Source organism: Heloderma suspectum, chromosome 7 (genome assembly GCF_057233095.1).
Source record: "Heloderma suspectum isolate Gila_16-S chromosome 7, 16-S_ref, whole genome shotgun sequence".
Lineage (NCBI taxonomy): Eukaryota > Metazoa > Chordata > Lepidosauria > Squamata > Helodermatidae > Heloderma > Heloderma suspectum.
Genome location: NC_139464.1, coordinates 36,497,253 through 36,519,496, shown reverse-complemented (window position 1 = coordinate 36,519,496; position 22,244 = coordinate 36,497,253). Strand labels below are relative to the sequence as shown.

General features: G+C 44.3%; 1 protein-coding gene across 4 annotated transcripts in view; it reads right to left on the bottom strand.

Annotated features, from left to right (window-relative positions):
* Window positions 1-22,244, bottom strand: part of POLR3B (RNA polymerase III subunit B) — a 79,262-nt gene extending 57,018 nt beyond the window's left edge. For 3 of the 4 annotated variants that reach the window (XM_084809665.1, XM_084809662.1, XM_084809664.1), the window contains exons 1-12: window positions 22,075-22,209; window positions 19,593-19,625; window positions 17,917-17,973; window positions 17,752-17,816; window positions 16,781-16,856; window positions 15,328-15,428; window positions 13,005-13,096; window positions 10,626-10,743; window positions 9,643-9,751; window positions 4,347-4,469; window positions 2,290-2,406; window positions 545-679 (exon numbers count right to left, since the gene is read on the bottom strand). In XM_084809665.1, coding sequence (XP_084665791.1) covers window positions 545-679; window positions 2,290-2,406; window positions 4,347-4,469; window positions 9,643-9,751; window positions 10,626-10,743; window positions 13,005-13,096; window positions 15,328-15,428; window positions 16,781-16,856; window positions 17,752-17,816; window positions 17,917-17,973; window positions 19,593-19,625; window positions 22,075-22,146 — 1,098 coding nt within the window. In that variant the 5' untranslated portion in view covers window positions 22,147-22,209. Of the gene's footprint in view, window positions 1-544; window positions 680-2,289; window positions 2,407-4,346; window positions 4,470-9,642; window positions 9,752-10,625; window positions 10,744-13,004; window positions 13,097-15,327; window positions 15,429-16,780; window positions 16,857-17,751; window positions 17,817-17,916; window positions 17,974-19,592; window positions 19,626-22,074 lie in introns of all 4 variants that reach the window. The other variant, XM_084809661.1, reaches the window with a different exon arrangement.

Genomic DNA, 22,244 nt, shown 5'->3' with positions numbered 1-22,244 from the left:
GTTGTCTTGCTCTCCCTGCACTCGTCAGTTCTTTTGTGGGGAACTCCTGCGCCACAACAGCATTGCATGGGAAGGGTCTCCCCACCCCAGTCAAACCCAGACAATGCACCCCAGCTGCAGCTTCTATCACTGCTGTCAGCTTTGAGGGGGCTGCTGTAGCGCTACTGGAAGGGACTGGTCAGGCCCTGTTGCCCTGGCCATATGAGCAGCAAGCACAGCAGCTGTGGTAGCTGTGTTTGAGGGCAAGTGAGAGGTAGCCAAGAGGAGATGCCTATGTCTGGTTGGCTTGGGGGCAGTTCCTGGTTAACTGGGGCTTTTTTAAAAATCAAGACACAGAACATTAAACAATTAATTTGTTTGGTTAATAGATCAACATGGCAGCCTGACTAATATCTTTTAAGTGGGGATTAGCGTAGGCACCTGTCTGTTAAAGAGGAAAAAATATGTAATGGAGAAGACAGTTAGTCTGCATCAGTATACTATGCCATAGAGGTATACCTGGACCCATTAAGCATGTGGAGTCAAAACACTGAGGTGGACTTACCTGTCCTGCCAACTCCAAACGTTTGTTCCCATAATAGTCCCGGTCATCCACTTTGTTGTCTCCCTGGGCTAGAATCACCCTGCGGACCATCACAGCTGTGTAGATGCACTTGGAGCGGAAGTTGAATTCCTTTACCTGAAATACAGAAAGCAGGAGGTGAAATACAGAAAGCAGGAGGAAACACTGCTAGTGGGGAACTCCTTGACTTTTCTCAAAATTTTACTAAGTAAATGCAGCTTAGATAGCACTCATCTTGCAGTCTTAATGTAGATTCATAGCCTGAATATTCCCATTCCATTTAATTTTTCAAAAGCCCATGCTTACTTCTTCTTTGCTTCATTTCCTTTCATTTTGGGAGGTGGGAACAACAAATTCCACATTTCCTAACATAGCTGATTAGCTTAGGGGTGTACGAAACCCCGCTTACCTGGCTCCGCCGGGTTCCGCTGGGGGGGGGGAGGCGCTCCATCCCTCCCCCTGGAATCCTTGCCAGCCAGCTCTGCTCCGTGGCCAAGCCGCGGAGCCACCGGCCAGCTCTGGCCGCCCATCCGGCTGCTGGGAAGTCCTGCAGGGATGCAAATGGCAGCTGTCGTAGCCGCCGTCATTTGCGTCCCTTTCTTTCGCTGTGATAGGCTACGTAAAAATTTACGGCGGGGGGGGGGGCGGGGGAACCCGAGCGTACGCAAATGGTGGTAGCTGCCACACCATTTGCGTACACTCAGGTTCCCCCTCCCGCCGTGATAGGCTACGTAAGTATTTACGTAGCCTATCACGGCTAAAGAGCAAGCGAATGGCAGCCGCAGGACGGCCGCCATTCGCACAGCAGCATGGACGGGAGCAGGTAAGTGCTCCGTTTCGCGTGCCTTTCATGGGGTGGGGGCGGCGGGCACTTCGTCCCGCGTGCCTTTCGTGGTTCGGGGGGGGCGGGGACTTCGTTCCACGACGGGTTTCGGGGGGCCGAATGCCAGTGCATTCACTGGCATTTGGCCAGTGACACTGAGATCCGTTGCGGAATTCTCTGACGTTCCTAGATTAGCTATGGTCTGAGTACATCAGTGTTGATCTGGTACAAAAGAAACCTTAGGCAAAATCTATATTAATAAGAATCCTTTGTTCAGAATCATTTAGCTCTTGCTATATTGAAGCATTGTTTTAAGTGGGGGGAGAGAAAAGGGACATGGGAGTGTTAACATCCCCACTTCCCCGCATTACATCTGTGCCCAAGCAGACTTCCTAAACTGTTCTGAACTCTTAACAAATCCAACGTTGCCTTCAAGTAAGTTGGGGTGTGCAATGGCACCAACAAAACAGAATATTAAACATATGTAAGGACTGTAAGCCTGTATTTACTCTAGGAGTTCATACGAGCACGAAGTATGGCCACAGCACTAGCAGTAGCAAGGGCCTGTGGATTAGGATACAAATAATCTGTGGCATTAGATGAGGAACAGAACAGGACATCTCTGCCCCCTTTCTAAAATGACACACAAGCAACTAAGCAGAGCTGTGCTTCCTTATTACACCAGGCTGGGATGATGGGAGTGGTGAAGACGTAGTTGCCCTCACAAGTCTAATGTGGATCCATTAAGGTCCTCTGCCAGGGGACATTCAACCCACTCAGGTCTTCAATGGTGGGAATCCTATCTCAGTTACCGCAAGAATTTTAATCCCACCCCCTTCCTGGTATCCTTCACCCTCTCCCCACAAGCAGGACCTGCCCCACAGTGTAAAAGTCACTGACATACAGGGACATGGGCAAGTATAGTTGTTGCCAGCAGCTCTCTTGCTTCTTCCATCTTGGTTTTCTTGGGACCTCCCCACATTCTCTGTCTTCTGACCTTATTTCCCAAATACTTTAATGCCTGTGAAGTGAAAACCATCTGTGAGTTAGTATAGTGCATGTTATTTATAATGAAAATCTTTACTGTCCCTGCTCAGCAAATTTCACCAAGCACCTTCTTTGTAAGTTTTCCCTCTCAGTAAATTTCATTGCATATCGACAACTGATGATTGCTTTAACGAGGTACCCAGCATACCAGAACGTAAGTGTTTTAAATGTAAAATAAGCAGGGCAAGGGGCTTCTTTTAAAAGATGACTGGTGAAAATGGACTGAGCAGTCAAAAAACTACTCAGTAACGCTGCATAATTTTAAGTCACAATCCTTTCAACTGATACTAACAGAAAACATATTTCTTAGTCTGATTTTAACCTTGCATGAATAGCATCTCTGTGCTCTTCTGGTCATCAGCACTCCAGAGACTACTGTAGCAAACTGCTGCTGTTTGAAAAGGCTTAAGCAGAACTGGGTTTAACACAGGAATTGTCGGGGCTGAGCAGCAGCAAGCACCCACGCCGCCTCCCATATGCTCCTTGCTTCTACTTTCAATCAACAACCCAGGAATGCCCTGTTCCTGGGTTGTTATTTTTACGTCTGAACCCAGAACTCTGGGTTGGTCACTCACGCTTTGTCGTTGGGTTACCACTTGGTTGTTTAACCCCTAAACAACCAGAGTTCCAGCTTCAGATGTAACAATAACAACCCAGAACTGGGGTGTGTCTGGGTTGTCGTTTTAAAGTGGAAGTGACAAGCGTGTGAGAGGCAGTGCGCTCACTCACTGCTGCACGCCCACGACTAACTGTTCGCCAATACATACATACTCAGTTGCAATGTTTTTTGTTAATCATACAAGCCAAAGTGTTATTGGCCTTTTTTGCTGTTAAGGAACTGGAATCTCACCAGGACCAAAACAAGATAAAATAGTTGCTGTCATAAAGTATAAGGTGACATCTTGTGTTTGTGTACAGAATTTTTGTTTCATAGTATTTGCCCTATGTCCACCTCTAGGCATGTTCAGTTCACTTATTAATGTCCCATTCATGTGGTGAAGGATTATGGGAAAGTTCTTCTCAAAGATAGTTACTGCACCTATCTATTGAAGGGACCACAGGTGGAACAAACACCTGGTGGAACTAAGCAATCATGTTAAAAATATAAGTGTATGAATCTAGAGTGAGTCACTACATATAGTGAGTCAGCAAAATTCTAGACTGTGCCATTTCACACTGTAGCTAGAGGTGATATTTTTGAATGTCTCCCACATAAAAAGCCCTGTTCACAGTAACCTGCATGCTACCCTAAAGCTTTTTCTGACCTGGTACACACAATCAAAATAAGTCATGGTGGCATATTTAAATTGTGGTTTGAGCCAGGTGCATGCAGGCATAACTTCCATATTCACCACCAGGGTGTGGCTTGTCATGTCATCTGAACCTGGGAGGCATGGTTTGTTGGATGGGAAAACAACCCTCCAATAATGCATGGGCTCTTGTAGAGTTATTGGAGAGTTGTTTTCCCCTCCAACAAGCCATGCTGCCTGGGCGGTGATTATGGAAATCGCACCCCACCTGCACCCTGATTTAAATAAGCAGCCACAGTGGGTTATTTTGATCAAGCGATCTGGCCTCTCTCCGGTGTAGTAAACTGCACACAGTAAACTACCGCATCTCCAGAATTCACATGGCAAAGATCATGCAAATACACTATCTCACACTTGCACTCCAGTGGTACAGTCCAAAGTTCTTCTGCTTCAGCCTGAATACAGTATAGATCAGCTCTTAGAGATGGACCTTTCTACCAAACAATAATCTTCTGGACTTGATAGGCATAAAGGCTTGATAGGTGGAAGACCCACCAGTTTATCTTCGGAGTCACCCAATTAACTCACAAGAGGCAAAGAAGAAGAAGAGGAAGCCATTCTCTTTAGAAAGGCATCACTGATGGATGCTTGAAATGACACACACCTGCATCTGTGTGAAAATCTGAGCTTTCTGGCACTCCTCCAAGCTGGGGCCAAATGCAGCCATCACATGTTCCTCTGTACCAATCATCTGCACAATCTCTTGGTCACTCTCAACACCCATGGCCTAGAAGGGGGAATCAAAATAAAAAGGTAGAAAAGCGGAGAAAGAATGTTGGCTTTGTGTTAACTCACTGACATTTGCTTATGCTAATTTGGTATTGTAGTCAGTATTACTCCTAAGCGAAAGCGAGTTCTCGCAGAAACAAGGCCATCTGGCACTGGCAGCAGCACCTACTCAAAGGATGGAATGGAAATCTTGATAAGCAGCAGCAGCAGCAGCAGGGAAGACAAATGGCAGCAGAGTATGCTTTTGCTAGAATACTATTGGCAGATAATTTACAGAAGAAACGTCAAACAGTTTCTTAATAAGAAGTAATGAGCAGCCATTTGTACCTGCCAAATGCAACAGAGGAAGGCAGTTGAAGAACTACAGGAAAGGAACACTGTCCTTTATGTATACACACCGCCCCCCTGCCCGCCCACAAGATTATACAAACTTACCACTGATCTAGCCCCTAGCATATGATAATGAACTCCCTTTTCTCAGCAGCAGCTGCTCAAGAGGTGGTTCGTTGGAGGATAGCAGTGTCTGCCATTGAGCACTCCCGCATGAGGAAAGGAGGACCCAGTGCTATTACAGTGGAGGAGGTATGGGGATTATTAGCGCTCCGCAGCTTCATGGCACATGGACATCATGTGGGTGCTACAACCCACTCAGTGTCAGGGTGGAAACTGAGCCAATAGAGCCCCAGAGCAGTTCTGATTCTGAGGAGGAACAGCAACCCGTGGGAGAGGAGCTCGCTCATCTCTCACAAGCACAGCAGCTGGCAGAGATTCCTCCTGCCAGCATTCCTGGGAGAGATAGTGACCCTGGCAGTGAGAGAGCACTGGAGGGGGGCTTGCTGGATGCTCGGCGCAGATGCAGGGAGCGACGAGAGATGGAGGGCGCCGAAAGGAGGCGTAGCGCTTGTTTGGCATGCAAACAACGGTCGCGTCCCGAGGACCCAAGGGGAAGAGGGAGGATCTCTCCCTAGCCCATAAGTTCAGGGTCTTCCCATGATTCTCCTTCAAACGGGGACCAAGCTGTCAGGAGCACCCTAGCTGCCTCTTGCAGTCCCCACCAATAGCCAACTCAGGACACAGATGATGAGGAATTCTTTCCAAGACTTTATTCCTTTATTACTTTATGACTCTTTCAGAATACTAGTCGCTAGCGCCAAAGCAAGGAACAGCACTGGGGAAAGATAGCTGAGTAGCCTAAGCTCCAGGTAACGCAGTTGGTCCCTGTTTGAAGGAGAATCACGGGAAGACCCTGAACTTATAGGCTAGGGAGAGATCCTCCCTCTTTCCCCTGGGTCCTTGGGATGCGACTGTTGTTTGCGCGCCAAACGAGCGCTTCGCCTCCTTTCGGCGCCCTCCATCTCTCATCGCTCCCTGCGTCTGCGCCGAGTGTCCAGCAAGCCCCCCTCCAGCGCTCTCTCACTGCCAGGGTCACTATCTCTCCCAGGAATGCTGGCAGGAGGAATCTCTGCCAGCTGCTGTGCTTGTGAGAGATGAGCGAGCTCCTCTCCCACGGGTTGCTGTTCCTCCTCAGAATCAGAACTGCTCTGGGGCTCTATTGGCTCAGTTTCCACCCTGACACTCAGCGGCCATGCACCTGCACAGTGCTGAGTTAAAAGCCTCCTCCACTGCCTCACAGTGCTCTCTGTTAATGGTGTTGGGTCCTCCTTCCCAGCCCTGGCATCAGCACATGGCATCCTCAGGAAGCTATGGGAGCCCTGGCACCATGGAAGGGCCCACCACTGCCCTGACGCCTGGTCCTTCAGAGCATGGAGCTGGGGGACTTGGCGGTTTCATTTTAACCCCCCACAGTGTCCTCGACATAGCACCAGTCCAAGGTATTGTGGGAAATTAAAATAGCGACTACAAGCTGCCCGCAGTGCTGCTAGCACCAGGGTCCACTGACGTAGGAGGGGCCCAGCAGAGGGCTTTACCCCAGACCCCATCAAACCTGGAGATGGCTCTTCCCCTTCCCCGTGCAGCAGCACTCAGCAGTGGACACTGATCGCTTCCAGTAAATTGCCTTTTGAGTTGTCTCTCATGGACTGGGGGTGGGGGGGGGAAGGAGAAGGGACAGAAAACAATGTCACACAGAATGCCAACTTGAAAGCCGTTTTATCTTGTTTTTACACAAATTCTTCAGCACTGGCTTATACTTTATTTCAGCCTTCCCCAACCTGGTGCCCTCCAGATATACTACAACTCCTACCATCCTCAGCCAGCATGGCTGGTTGTGCTGGCTGGGGATAGCAGGAGTTGTAGTGCAACACACCTACAGGGTGTCAGGTTGGGGAAGCCTGCTTTATATTGTAAAAGAGGCTCAGGGCACAATCCTATGCATGTTTAGACAGAAAAAAGGCCCACTACTCCCAGCATGCCCACGCCAGGCTAAACATGCATAGGACTGTACCTTTAATAAATTATGAAAGTGCTTAATGGGTGGGTTCGGGGGGAATTTCCCCACTCTCTCTGTGAACAAAGTGTTTCAAAGTAGCAGCCAGAAGTGTGGGCCTATGTGAATTCCAGTTAGTACTAAAGCTACTCTTTCCACACATTTGCCTGGAGTTCTGCCATATCAAGAAACAGAGAATTATCATCTCACTAAAACCTCCTTTTGGCAGACTTAGAATATGCTTCTCAGAAGTTGGGAGGGTGAAAAGCTATGCTTGCATTCATACTGCTCTTTTAAGCCATGCACAACAAAAGACACTGCTGAATAACGTCTTGGGAATGTCTTGAGTACACTGTGTATTCTGGTTCTCACTGTAAAAGGGCAATGCATCCCCAAGCACATTTTCTTTAAATTGCATTAAATATCTTATTTACTAAATTTCTTCACTGGGTGCGAATACTAACACGAAGTGCTCTGGAGAATGAGGTTTGGGAAAATACATTAAGTAGGACTTTACATAGGGTAATGCAAAGCGGTGCTCTGAGAATGCATTCTCCCCTTGCCCTGGGTCTGCTCCAGACCCCACTCTTATCGGGCAGTGGTGGTGTGCCAAACAGCTGATGTTCAAGGCAGAGTCCTTGCTGCTGCTAACAGGTCCATCAACAACACCCCTGGCCAAAGAGCGGGTAGCTGATAGTAGCAGCAGCAGTCCTGTGGTCTTACTGTCCCTAGTCCTCCAGCCAACTGGTTAACGGAGCCTTCCTAAACAGAACTGCCAATTGCTCCACTCTAGCCAATACGCTTCCATCCCCAGATAAGAGACACACTGGTGCTAGGCCTCAGGCAGCTGTTGCTGCTTGTGGAGAAAGCTTCCAGTCCCTTGCTCCCAGGCTTCGCAGATCGCCTAATAACACAGCTATAGTCCTTGCTCCAAAAAGCCACAATCTAGGGGCCTTCACATATATTACACTGCACACGCACACACGCCGAGTATGCAGTTACATCTGAAGCAGTTACCAGTTCCGCTGCATGCACGCGCACACGCACGCACACATGCGAGCTGCTGCCTTTGAAAATGCAGCCCATTAGACACAGGCTGCCACTTCGAGGGTGATGGCATACAACTCCTGAAGAGGCTTTATTTATATGATACATTTAAGTCATTATCAACATGCCCAGAATTTTGACGCTAGCAATGCTGTATTAAATAAACTGTGTCTTAAAAATCACACAGCCTTTGCAAACCTGGTGCCCTCCAGATGTGTTGGACTTCAACTCCCAACACCCCAGACAGCATGGCTAGTCAAGCAAGTATTACTGTATTACTGTAATGTGCAACTCAAACCACTCCCCTCCCCTAGCTTTGTCTCTATTCTATAGTCTAGCAGCAGAGCAGTGTGAAAAAGTAAGCAGAAGTGCAGGCTTTGCTATGGACTGACTTGGCCTTACCCCAGGCTCCCACCGCCTGTGCTATTGTGTCTCCTCTGCTGCAGACCGGCTGCCCGTGTCAGAATGCTACCCATATGGCACAATGCTGGTGGAGACATCTGTAACCCTCTTTCCACATCTCTCGCTGATGTGGCAGAGAGCAGCCATATGAATCTAATTCATACCACTATACATGGACTCTAAATACATCTACATTGCTCTTAGATGTGATTGTTTTCATGACGGGATATCTCAGTGCACGTAGCACAAAAGCAGAACTCAACTTCACATTTCAGAGCTGCTAACACATAGGTGGAAATGTGGTTACACGCATATCGTATAACATTGGAAGCAGCCCCTGGATGTGAGTGGAGATATATATTTTCATCTGTAGGAAAAGACCTGGCAAAATGAGCTTGGGAATTTTCACTTCTCAAGACACAAATCTTGCATTTTCAAGACCTATCTATTACAGAAACATATCCATAAGTCTTAATCCCTACTGGTCTCTGATCAGTAGACAGATATGGCAGCAGCCCCACCTACAAAGCCCTTTTTTTCTATTCTCAAGTTATGAGCAAGAGCTGCCCCCTTCTGGCAACGCTTCTCAAATCTGCTTAGGTTATTGTCTGGCACAATCCCCAAAGTGCTGCTCTAGCACTGATTCAGCTGAATATAAAACCTAAAAACAGGAAATTAACTTAAGGTAGAACTGATCTGACCAAGCCAATGTTTTGGCCCACAGCTGGTGCTGCTCTCATCTGGGAAAGATTCCAACTGGATCTGGGTAGCATAGCATGATGTGTGTGTTTTTAAAAACTGCACAAAAATGTGCATTTTCTCTCATTTTAAAACACATTTTGAAACTTTTGGGGGCCGAGAACTGCATCAGAATGCTTTGGAAGTGAAAAACTGGTGAAAAAGTAAGCTCCAATACAAATGCTAATCCAGGAAGTGCAGATCAGGTCAGTTCTTATTGGAATTTGTAAAAAGTAAATTAATCAGGCATACTTTTTATTTTATTTTTATAATCTCTCCCTCTCCTGTGCCCCACCCCCACATTTCTCCCTCCAGCCTAGTGTCTTTTCTCTCCCGTTTTCACCTCCTCTTAAAAACAATGAAATAACGAAAATGGCAATTCTGCCAGTGATGTGACTTGTGTTAGGTCAAGGTATGACCCACCAGTTCAAGACCGATGAATAAAGATTACAATGCTACGGTGTAGAGCACACAGCTAAGTGAAACATGCACACACAAGAACAAAAGAAATACCCCCTCCCCTCAATGGAATACTAGTTCAAGTATTTGAATTTCTTCTATAGGCAATACTAATATGAATCATGTTCTTAAAAATTACCTTAAAGATAATTGCAATAGGAATATCTTCTGACAGAGTGTTATGCTTCAGATAAAATCTTCCTTGCTTCACAGTTATATTAGTTCTGCTCTTTTTTTCATGAGTAGAGCTAAATATGTGTAAAAAGAAAAGGGATTACATCATTAATGTTTATCCTACAAAGCTTTAAAATTTAGTCAGAAATATAGGAAAAATGTTCATGAGACTTAAAAATATAGAAGCTTAAATTTCTCCCGTATCAGAATGCTGCATTTCATAGTTCCTAAAGATTGTGTGTGTAAGAACTAGGATCTGATGACTGTGCCAACCTCTTTCTTGCTCCTCTATCTTTTTAGTTTGAAAGACTTTAGACAAGATCTGTTCTGTCTGCAGTATTTTGTACAGTAATTGTTTGTTTTTAGGCACTAAATAATAAATAGTATCTTCAGACTGCGGGCACTTTTCATTTTCCTGGGTAGTTAAAACAAAGCAAATATGCATCTTCAGCATTCTACACTGCAAAATAATACCCCACCACTCACAAACCTTGCATTATAATAGTTTGATACAGTGAATTTAAGTTAACTACAAAGGTTCTTTCAGCAAAGCTTTGGTTGGACTTCTGCGCTGATATTTTTAAGACTTGAGCTACAAACATTATGGAATTAACAAATGTTTGCTGAATATGCATAATATATATATTCTTTCCACAAAAGGATCTTAAATGGGCCAGGATCCAAAGACATACGTAGCTGGTTCTGCACAGCCAGAGACCTATCGGCTCATGTTTCTTAAACTATCTCACCAACACAAACACAGAGGGGGGGAGGGGGGAGAGCAAGCCATGTTTGAGCAGAAGCAGACTTTCAAAGCAGTTTGTGACATAACATTGGACAGGGAGGTGGGGTCTTCTGATTACAGAAAGCTCTTGGGCTCCAAAGAGCCTCTTTGGATCCCAGCCCTAGTATAATGGGAGTCAGTAGTTACTGCAGCAATTTTTTTACCTGGTAACAGATGCACCAACTGCCCCTTTTCTGTCAGCTTCCACAATTATTCTGTTTTTTGATAACTGCTCTTGAATAAGAATTACCTTCTCTACACCTTTGACAATGAAGTAGCCACCTATCAAATGGAGAATGAAAGATCTGTTTTGATACTGGTTTTATGCAGTTATGGAAATCTACCCAATGGACTTTGCAAACCTCTAAAATGTGTGTTTTTGTTCTGTTAACTATATGTACATGCAGTATTTAATGAAGAAATGTCTTATTCCACTTTTACCTTTTAAGCCACACAGATAAAACTACAGTAATTCCAGTAAACCCCAAAAGGCACCTCACCTCATGAATCTAGTCAGGGCCAGAAATATTGGAACAAGGATAACTGTTTTGGCAGTTGGCCTCTGTACACCACCACACTGAAGTAGAAAGGAAACACACCCAGATGGGAGCGAAGTCAGAACTTTCAGCTGTAATTCAAGGGGTTTGACAAAAGTGGGGCACTAACCATTCAGGAAGGACAGCCAGTGGCATACACACATACCTATCGTTGGTGGCTCATAAGTAATGGAACAAACCAACATCAATTCAAACTTAAGGATCGCCTTTAATACCTGGATGAAAATCCTTTGCAGTCAATGACTGCCTGAAGTCTGGGACCCATGGACATGGCCAAATGCTGAGTTTCCTCCCTCAAGATGCTTTGCCAGGCCTTTACTGCAGCTGCCTTCAGCTGCTGCTTGTTTGTGGGTCTTTCTGCCTTCAGTCTTGTCTTCAGTAAGTGAAAAGCATGCTCTATTGGGTTGAGATCAGGTGACTGACTTGGCCATTCAAGAACATCCTACTTCTTTGCCTCGAGAAACTCTTGGGTAGCTTTTGCTGTATGTTTTGGGTCATTATCCATCTGCAATATGAAGCGGCGTCCTATCAGTTTGGCAGCATTTGGCTGAATCTGAGCAGAAAGTGCAACCCTATACATTTCAGAATTCATCCTGCTGCTTTTATCAGCAGTCAGGTCATCAATAAACACCAGTGACCTGGTTCCATTGGCAGCCATACATGCCCATGCCATAACACTGCCTCCACCATGTTTGGCAGATGATGTGGTATGCTTTGGATCATGAGCTGTTCCTTTCCTTCTCCACAGTTTTCTCTTCTTGTCATTCGAGTACAAGTTAATCTTGGTTTCATCAGTCCAAAGAATCTGATTCCAGAACTGGGCAGGCTTTTTTAGGTGTTTGCTGGCAAAGGCTAATCTGGCCTTTCTGTTCTTAAGCATTACCAGTGGTTTGCACCTTGTTGTGAAGCCTCTGTATTTACATTCATAAAGTCGTCTCTTGACTGTAGATGTTGACAATGACATGCCTACCTCCACAAGAGCATTCTTGACCTGGCTAGATGTTGTGAAAGGGTTCCTCTTCACCATGAGCAGAATTCTGCGGTCATCCATTTTAGCTGTCTTCTATGGTCTTCCAGGCCTTTTGCTGTTGCTGAGCTTGCCAGTTAATTCCTTCTTTTTCAGGATGTTCCAAACTGTTGTGTTGGCCACTCCCAATGTTTTTGCTGTCTCTCTGATGGGTTTATTTTGTTTCCTCAGCCTAATGATGGCCTCCTTCACTCACATGGACACCCCTTTGGACCTCATGTTGGGAGTTCCAGTGAACAGATACCAAATGCAAATGTAACACTCAGAACCACCTCCAGGCCTTTTATCTGCTTGATTGGTCATGAGGTACCCAGGAAACAGGCCACACCTGGCCATACAGCTGCTTGTCAGCCATTCGTTCCATTACTTATGAGCCACCAACAATGGATGTGTGTGTATGCCACTGACTGTACTTCCTGAAAGGGTAGTGCCCCACTTTTGTCAAACCCCTTGAATTACAGCTGAAAGTCCTGACTTCGCTCCCATCTGGGTGTGTTTCCTCCTTTCATCTTCAATGTGGTGGTGTACAGATGCCAACTGCCAAAACAGTTATCCTTGTTCCAATATTTCTGGCCCTGATTGTATTTCCCTTGGTCTGGATGTAGGGGGCTACCTGCAGAAATTCTCCAGTGTGCTAACATGACCCTCCTGAACCCTTAAGCAACACAAGACAACAAAGCTCTAGCAAACACTAGGGTTATTTGGGAACTGGATAGCAAGCGTTGGCATACAGCTTCTGTTGGTGCTACTCTTTTTCTGGATGGGAGTCTTGCTAACTGCTTGGAGTATTGAAAAAGCTTCATTCTTGAAAATCTTTCTAACATGCTTTGTGTCTTAAAAGCTCTCATTCTATAGTCCACACAGGTTCATGTACTGCAAGATCCCACTGAGTATTATATTAAAAGGGATCACAACACACCCCAAAAGGAGCAAAGACTGTTCAGAAACAAGTTTGTTACCTGGATCTAAAGGGCACTCATTAAGCTTGGCGAATTCAGCTGGTGTTTTTCCAGTAAGAACACAATTGGAGCTACGCAGCATTATTGGCATCCTGTGAGAACCCCAAAATAAGAATTAATTTGGCAGACCAGAGTAAAGGCTAATCTAATTCAGCTGTCTTCCACAGTGGCGAGCCAGAAGCCATCAGGAAGACCATAAGCTGGGTCATAAGGAAGACAGCCTCTCCCCTTTGATCCCATCTTCTGCTCTTGAATACAGAAGTCCTCCATTTCGCTATCATGAACTAGGGCTAGAGTAAAGCTAGTTATACTAGTGGCCACCACATTATGCAATGCATAAAGATGTACTTTTTGTTGGTCTTGACTTTGCCAACCCATTTAACTGGATGTCCGAGGGTTCTAATGATTTGAGAGAGTGACTGGGTTGCCTGATCACAGTGGGAAAATAAGCCACAGTAGCTTATTTTCCCTCTCTGCGCATGGTGGTTGCGAGCCACCAATAGCATAATTACTGTTGCCAGGCGCAAGTTGTCATGACGTCCAAACCCCACAAAAGTAGGTGGCTGGGGTGGTTTACAAACCACCCTGAAAACAATGGCTTGTTCTAGGGGTGTGAACCCACCCAGTGTGTCCCAAGATACCATTCTAAGACAAGGAACTGTATTTACCTGTATCTTCAAAGTGCTATCAAGCAAATATGTAATCTAGGCAACCAATTAATGCAGATACAAATGCTGAAAACCTGGTACTTTGGGATGTTTTGTAAAACAAACTTTACTTCCTTTTCTTGCAGCTTTGCATATTTCACTGTTGCTTTCATCAACTAGTCAAAATATATGACTAGTTGATCATATAGTCAACTATATATTTGACTACCACCCTCTGACCTAGATTAGCAACTCAAAATGGTTGTTCATAGGGGAAGCAAGGGTGGGGGGAGATATTCTGCTAGGGAGAAGGTGGGAATTTCTTCAGTCAAGTAAGCAAGAGGCAATCTGGCTGCAGTCCCAGCAACAGTAACTGCAACGATAACACTACTACATCACAGAGCATGCGTTGATTTGCCAACAGAAGTGGATGGAGCTGTTTGTGGCCAAAGGCACTTCTATAATTCTTTCACACAGTAGACTTGGCTTTAAGAAATCTATAGATTCAATCCCCACTTCCTCCTATCAATGCTTAAGCACCTCATTATTTGTGCAGAGCAAATTTATTTTAATTTAAAAAAAAATTATTCTGCCTAAAAGCCTGTTTTGAATTGATGTCAGCATTTTAAAAAATACTATCTTCTCAATTCAGCACTGCAAGTCACCCGTCCTCATTCTTCCAGCCATGTCCCCCGAGAAAGCATTTTTATTTACTTGCTAGAGATAAGTTTAACTTGGGGTGTCAATCATTCTAGATCAGCAATATAATTAACCTAATTCCAGTGTTACTAATTTCAGAAGCCTGAGTCACTTGATATAGAGAAACCAAAACAGAGTGTGTGCATAAATGTTACACGGATATCCCAGAGGCACAAAATAGAGAGAGCACCGAGGAACAGTCTTTATATAGCAGACAAAAAAGTATATTATTATCCACCACGCAACTGTATAATGACCTAATCTAAATCGCTTCAGGAGGAAGATGGCAGGATGCATAGTGGACGCCAATAATTACCTTTTGGAGAACACATAACTGTAATAGTACTGTGCAGGGTGATCCCCAGCCACTGTTGATACAGGCAACTTTACATGAAAGATGTAAATTGCACTCCTACATCTACCTACCTAGGTGTTTACATAAACACTAGCCTCTCCCTGTCTGTCAAATACACACAGGTGCCCCCTACCCACATGGTTATAAACCATCTTACATACAGGGACTCAGAAGCTTTGCAAACCCAAAGAGCAAAGGGAGAGAAAAGTGGGAGACCCAACTATGCTAGGGCTGGGGAACTTTAGGCCTGGGGCCAAATCTGGTCCTCCTGGGGTCCCAACTCTTTTAGAATGGGGTTCCCCAGATGGCCATGCCCCTTCCCCTGGCCCATTCCCTTTTCTTCAACCAGCTATTGTTTAGTGGTTTCCCGGCTTTTGTGCATTTTTAAAAAATGCCTCTCCTACTGGCAGGAAGAGCTTTCAGCTACAACATGCTGGTATATTTTGTTTTGTTTTTATTTTTGCACAAATCCCATTGAAAATGAATGTTACACCACAGCAGTGTCAGGTGGGTTGTACCCTTGGATTAAAAGTAAAATAAGCCTCACACATTTTAGCACAGCAATGAACACAGTATCTAACTAACCCCGTAAGTAGTACTTATCTTTCTATTAGTATCTTACCTGCCAACAGGTAATGCATTGCGAATAATCCTTTGGCTACCTCGAGTGTATTCAATGTCCACGGTAATGGGGGCAGAATAGGTCATATCTCTCAAGCGACACTTGAAGAAAAGAGCCATATAGTTAAATATTTCTCAGGTAGAAGGCCTCAATGCTCCTTCACAGTTCCCAGAGACTAAAAGATAGTCTCTAGGATTTTGTCTGAGAAAGCTACAGCAAAGATGAAGCTTATAGCAACACGCATAGCACATGCTAGTCCTCCTTCAGATGAGACACGGTAACTTCTCTCTCCAGAGATCTGAATATTTACATCAATGCAAAGCCAAGTTAACCCACCCAATAATGCAAATTTGGTACACATCTTAGTTTATCCAAATCAGTACTATTAAGATGCAATATTTTATTTCTGGAATACATCAACATAGGAGAAACACTAAGATAAATATCACTGTAATTCTTCAAAGAATGTAGCACACATGATTTTATCTATAAATACCTAAGATGACAACACTAAGCTTAAATCAGAGAGAACTTTGCAAACAGGTTGGTCTATGGAGGGAGCAATCCTATCTGGATTGACGGTCGCCTCTGAGCCTGGGGGCAACTGCCTATCCAGTGCAGGGTGGGAGGAGTGGTGAGGAGCGGATGTCTTCCTCGCTCCCCCCACCCTGCTTTCGCGGCTAGACAGCCAATTTCTGCTGTCTAGCCGCGGGACCTCAGAGTGTGAGAAGTGATGGCTGGACAACACATAGGATGTGTCGTACCGGCATTTCTGATCTCTCTGACTTGCCCCCGGGAACGCCCCATTTTCGCTGCTCTGCACAGCTCTTACAAGTGTGGAGTGCAGGGCTGATCCATGCTGCTTACAAGGCGGCGTGGGAGGGGGTGGAGGTCGGTTCTCCAGGAACCGACCTCGCAGCACAGGATCTGAGGTCGGTTCCCGGAAACTGACCTATCCTATGGCCGTCTAGCAGCCATAGGGTTACACCCTAAATGTTGCTCTTGATCTGAAATACAAACATGTTGATTGTATTAGATTTGAGTTGTCAGGAGTCTATAGCTCAATTAGGGCACAATCCTATGCATGTTTAGATAGAAAACAGTCCTACAATTCCCAGCATGATTGGGGCATGCTGGGAGATGTAGGACTTTTTTCTGTCTAAACATGCATAGGATGCACCCTTAATCTCTATATTTTGGGCTCATGAACCTCAACCCATAAAATAGCCCTGTACAGAAAATATAGAATACACACTGTATCACTATTGTATTTGCGGTCTGGGTTTTCCTACATGCACACTGTCATGCATTTTGAACAGTGGTATGCTCCATGGGACTAATTATGATAAACCCTCTTTCACCTCACTCATAAGTGATTAATTATAACAAGAGATTCAAACCCCAGTTAGCTGGTTCACACAAAATTTCAAAAGTGTTGAGTAGAATTAGATACCTCATGAGGGGAAACAGGTCTTGTTACATTAAAGCTTTCTTCAACATCTGGATTACCCACATAAATATTAAGATACCTGCAACATAAGACCCAATATAGTCAAATAAAAAATAGAATATGAGCCAGTAGCCCAAATATGTAATTCAAGTTCAATGTCATTATATTTCTATTTACTAAAAGCCAATCAGGAACATAGATAAAGAACCATACATTTAATGGCAGCAAATAAAGGGAGATCTTTATTTGAGCCAGTGTGGTGTAGTGGGTAGTGTTGGACTGGGACTTGGGAGACCTGGGTTCTAGTCCCCATTTGGCCATGAAGCTCACTGGGTGACTTTGGGCCAGTCACTGACTCTCAGCCTAACCTATCTCACAAGGTTGTTGTGAGGATAAAATGGAGAGGAGGAGGACCATGTGAGCTGCCTTGGGTTCCTTGCAAGGAGGAAAATGGTGGGATATAAATGTAATAATAAATAAAATGTTCCACTCAGCTACGTGAACATTCAACAGATTCTATGAGAAGAATAAGAAGATTCCTGGACCCCTGTCTCTTGTTGTGCTGGTGAGAAACACAGAATGGATAAATGGGAACAGGTCTCTTTACAGTAAAGCCCGGATCACCATATAGAGATTAAAGAGTGTGCGTGTGTGTGTGTATCCATAAGACATAGCCTAAGTGGAAGCAGTATTGAAACCTAAAGATGCATATCCCCTAAACCTACCATCTCATGGAAAAGCACACATTGGACCATATTGCAACTGAATCCTATTCAGCTGGATCATTGATATCACATAATATTTTGTACAACTGTGCTGCTTCACACAAGATTTCATAGTATTCAGGTTTCTATGGAGTAAGCTGAAGGGCTGCACAGAAACTGCATCAGGATATTCAAGCCCGAAGCTCACACAGCAGTCATCCAAGCACCCTGTTTCTCTGTACACACCACCAAAATCAAATTTAGACTTACTTTAAGTACCACATTGGGTCAGCATCACTTGTAATTTTCTCATTGGCTTTCATAATTTTCTTTATCTGGAAATAAAAGACATTTAAACCTATGTAGTGTTCCAGGTTACACGATATATCACATGTTTTATTCTTCCTGCCACTAAAAAATATTAAAATAGCTTACCTCTACATTGATGAAATAATTGAATGAATCTATGTGCTGCTTTACAAGTCCTTTCACCTAAAATGACCACAAAGGAAGATTATCTCCGGTTTAAAAAAAAAGAGTACCCAAAACATTCAAATCGATACAGATATACATAAGAACATCAGAAGAGCCATGCTGGATCAGACCAAGAGTCCATCTAGTCCAGTGTTCTGTTCACACAGTGGCCAACCAGCTACTCAAATACTCAATTAATTAATACTCAAAATAATGTTTTAACTCAAGCATTTCCATAATATGCTTAATTACCCAGTACACGACTGGTTTTACATACTGCAATTCAACCACACCAATGAAACCTGAACTGCTATTTCACAGAACAAATTCTGAATGCAGTAGTACCAGACTGACATGCATGGATTTCACGAACTGCCTTTAAAAACAACAGTTGCCAATTCTTCCCTAGTATTTGGTGTATTTATTTGGGCCACTTTACACATTATGTTTCTCAGGTGCACACCCAAGATGTTTTAAGTGGACACCTAAAAATATAATGCATAAAGGTGACTCACATGCTCACATGCATCATACAGCTACAGTTTTCATGGAACTGGGATTGACTGAAGCTCCCTATATGATACCTTCAAGATCGGACACACGATACCTCCAAGTACTAGTTGCTGGGGGGAAATAGCAGAAGGCTATTGCCCGCATATTCTGCTAGTGGGCTTCCGACAGGCATCTCGTCAGCTGCTGTGGGAAACTGTATGCTGGACTAGATGGACTTCCATCTGATCCAGCATGGCTCTTACGTGAATATAATTGTGAATTAAGATCAATTCTACACACTTGTGAAAACTCAGAGGGAAAAATGTACATTCCACTACAATTTGCCCTTACATTACACAATATAGAGGTCTTCATGGGTTGTATCCAATGCTGGCTTTTTGCTAGTGGAATGGATTTCTTCTCCCCCCTCCCCCTGTTTGGGGGTGGGGATTTTCCTCCCCACCCCCAAACCTGGTCCAGAGGCTGGAGGAACCTCTGGAGCGGATTTGGGGAGCACACAGAGGGCTGCAGGGGAAAGTTCACTCATGCAACATTGGATTTAACCTAATATATTTGCTTTATAACACAGATGAGAATGAACACAAAATGTGACAGTAACTGCACTATTTCTGTTGGCTTTAATTATAACAAGGATCATGAGGCAGAATCTCTAGGTATTAACATCTGTTTACCCTAGCACTACACAAATGAGGCAAAAATTAAAAAAAGGTGATAAGATGATTGCAATAGGGAGAGAAACACAAGAAAGGGGAGAAAATTAGACATTCCTTAGTTAGCAAGGTATGAAATATAAAGCTATACAGTAACTGAGGGCTTTCAAACCACATAGACAAACTCTAATTCATATACACACTTGAGATATTAATAATCAATGGATTAGAGCTGAGAGGAAAGAAAGATGCAGCATTACACAAGGAAAGTTACAATATAACAAAAAGAAATTGGTACTTAGTGATTCTAGATGGTGAAGTAACAACTAAAAATGTGCACCAGGTACGAACTATATCAGTAGTACATGCCATCACGAACAGAAGCATGAGAACACTTCAGTTTAATATTTTAATTTATTTCAATTGACTAAAGCCAGTAAGTGCACTCAGTAGCAACTCTTCAGATATACCAACCTTCAGAAATGCTGGAAGTAGTCTCCATTTTTCCTGAAAATGAAAGTACACTATGAAACACCTTTCAGAAGATGGGACATACATTTTCAAGAAGATAAATGGGTAATACTACAAAAAGGCTTTAATTCACATTATGTAGACATGGACATTAATAGTAGTACTAGAACTTTTCAGTTAATTGAGTGAACTCTTAAAACCAATGGCTCATCTTCAGAGACATGAGTGTTAAGATATATTTATTTACAGCACAATCCTATACCTGTCTGCTCAGAAGTACGTCCCCTGAGTTCAGTCGGGCATACTCCCTGATAAGGGGGTAAAGGATTGCAGATTTAGTCCTTTTATATCCCATATTTCTTATAATCACTGGATTCAAACTGGCATGTATGGGGCTCCCATATGGTCTTCCATCCAGGCCTTGATTAGACCCAAACCTGCTTAGCTTTATCAAGGTGGCTACATCATATGCCCGCAGGTCAGAGTGAAGCTTTTAATACCCCACCACTCACACAGCTCTTCCATGGTGCATTATAAATCTCTTCTGAAACGTTGTTGAAATGCAAGTATGTAAGACCACATGCAGTGCAAGAGAGTGTTGTAGTACAAGGGAGCTTCTGCTTAAATTTTACTGACCTTCAAACACAGTAGGTCAGGAAAACACATTGCTTTATCAATATTGACAAGCGTTTTGCCATGGAAATAAGAAACTACCCTGGATTTAACACATAATAGTTTCTTTCTCTAGTGCTGCCTTCCCTCACCTGATGCCCTCCAGATGTGTTGGACAACAACTCCCATCATTGTGGATGATGGGAGTTGTGGTCTAACACATCTGGAGGGCGCCAGGTTGAGAAAGGTCGCTGTAGTGGTCCCACGAGAGGCACTGAGTTTTCCCCTGTGCCATATAGTACTAATTAGAATAATTGAGAAATGGCAGAAGGAACTATTGAAATGGCTTTTTCATGCTACATTTAGTATAGCAAGAATTCTTGCCTTGCAAGTTATACTATTTATGTCTCTTGTTCTGGATTAGGCATACTCCCATGCAAGTGGGACCACAGTCACAGGGCACATGTGTGTGGGGGGGCATGGATCTACTGATGTACCATGCATATCGTTCCTCCATGGTGCAACACAGCTGCTCTGAGCCTGCAGGACACAGCAATACAGGCTGGAGCAGCAGTTGCTGATTCAGGCTTCCCCAAGATGCAACACTGGTTAGGGTTGCCCAGTCTCCAGAGATTCAGACCTGAGAATCAGGGGAGAAGCCTAGGAGAGAAGGTGTGGAGTGTGGGGTGGGGAGAGCATTACTGGCACTTGGTGGTGGCAAGCAACAGCATCTGACAGGACAGAAGTAGAGCCTGATTATACCTGGTGGCTCAAGCATGGCAACTGATGGATATGGGAATAGTGATAATAGCAGAAGCACTCATCAAGCCAAACAGAAAATAGCTCAGTCCTTGGGTTTGGTCCCTTGTCTCGAGTGTTTCTTCTCCTGGAGATCCTGGGGCTGTTAAGCAGATTATTCTAATTAAACCCTGGGACTTGGCAACCTTATCAAGGAGTTGGCCAAGACCGAACAGCAGAGTCAGAAAGGGAGGTGGCAGTGCTTGTGGTACTCCAGCAATGTTTTCCTTTTCAATTTCCAGTGGGGTGGCTGTGTTAGTCTGTTGCAGCAGAAACAACAGAGCCTTGCGGCATCTTAAAGACTAATGATTTTATTATGGCATAAGCTTTTCCATAATATTTATTTATGACACTTATATACCGTTGAATATACTAAATCCTAATAATATTGTTAGTCTTTAAGATACCACAATTTTCAGCAGGGTAGTCTACGAAAGCTTATGCCAGAGTGTATTAGTCTTTAATGGGCCGAAAGACTCTTAATTGTTAAGGGCATAATCCTCTGCATGTTTCGACAGAGAAAAGGCCTACAACTTCCAGCATGGCTGGCTGGGGAATGCTGGGAGTTGAAGGCCTTTTCTCTGTCGAAACATGTGTAGGATTGTGCCCTAAAATACTTTAAAAACTCGTTGTTTCTGTTGTTCTTTCTAATCACTATGGCTGTACTGAATTCAATGGGATTTGCTTCTGAGTAAACACATATAAGACTCCACTGTATTATAGTAGAATGAAAAGGAAAATACTAATCTGAAGACCACTCCGTGTGCAAATTCCCCTGCTCTATCCTATCATCCAAGCCATCCGATTTCTCTCTGCTGACTTTCTGAGACAGAGAAAAACAGTATCAGAAAGAGGATAGCAGGTAAATGAGAAACGGACTCTGCGCATGCGCAACCATACCTGAAGGCTAGATAAAAGCCCCGAAGGAGTAAGAATATGAAGTTACACGCATGCGTATCAGAAGCCACATTTATACAGGCACTTTGGGTTTCCTCAGAAGGAAAGGGCCAACGGAGGGCCTCTATCTCTGCTCCTGTCTCCCTCTCCTTTTATTGTTCCCGCGGCCTTTACTCACCTCCACCGTGTTTATGGGAGCCGCCGCTTGCTCCGGAGTTGAAGCTCCCAGCTCCGCCGCCACCGCGTCCATGACAGAGAGAACCGGCCAGTCCGAGAACCGACGAGAGCCGGTATTCGCGGTACACTGCGTGCGTCGGTGAAACCTGCCCCCTGCTGCAACTAGCGGGC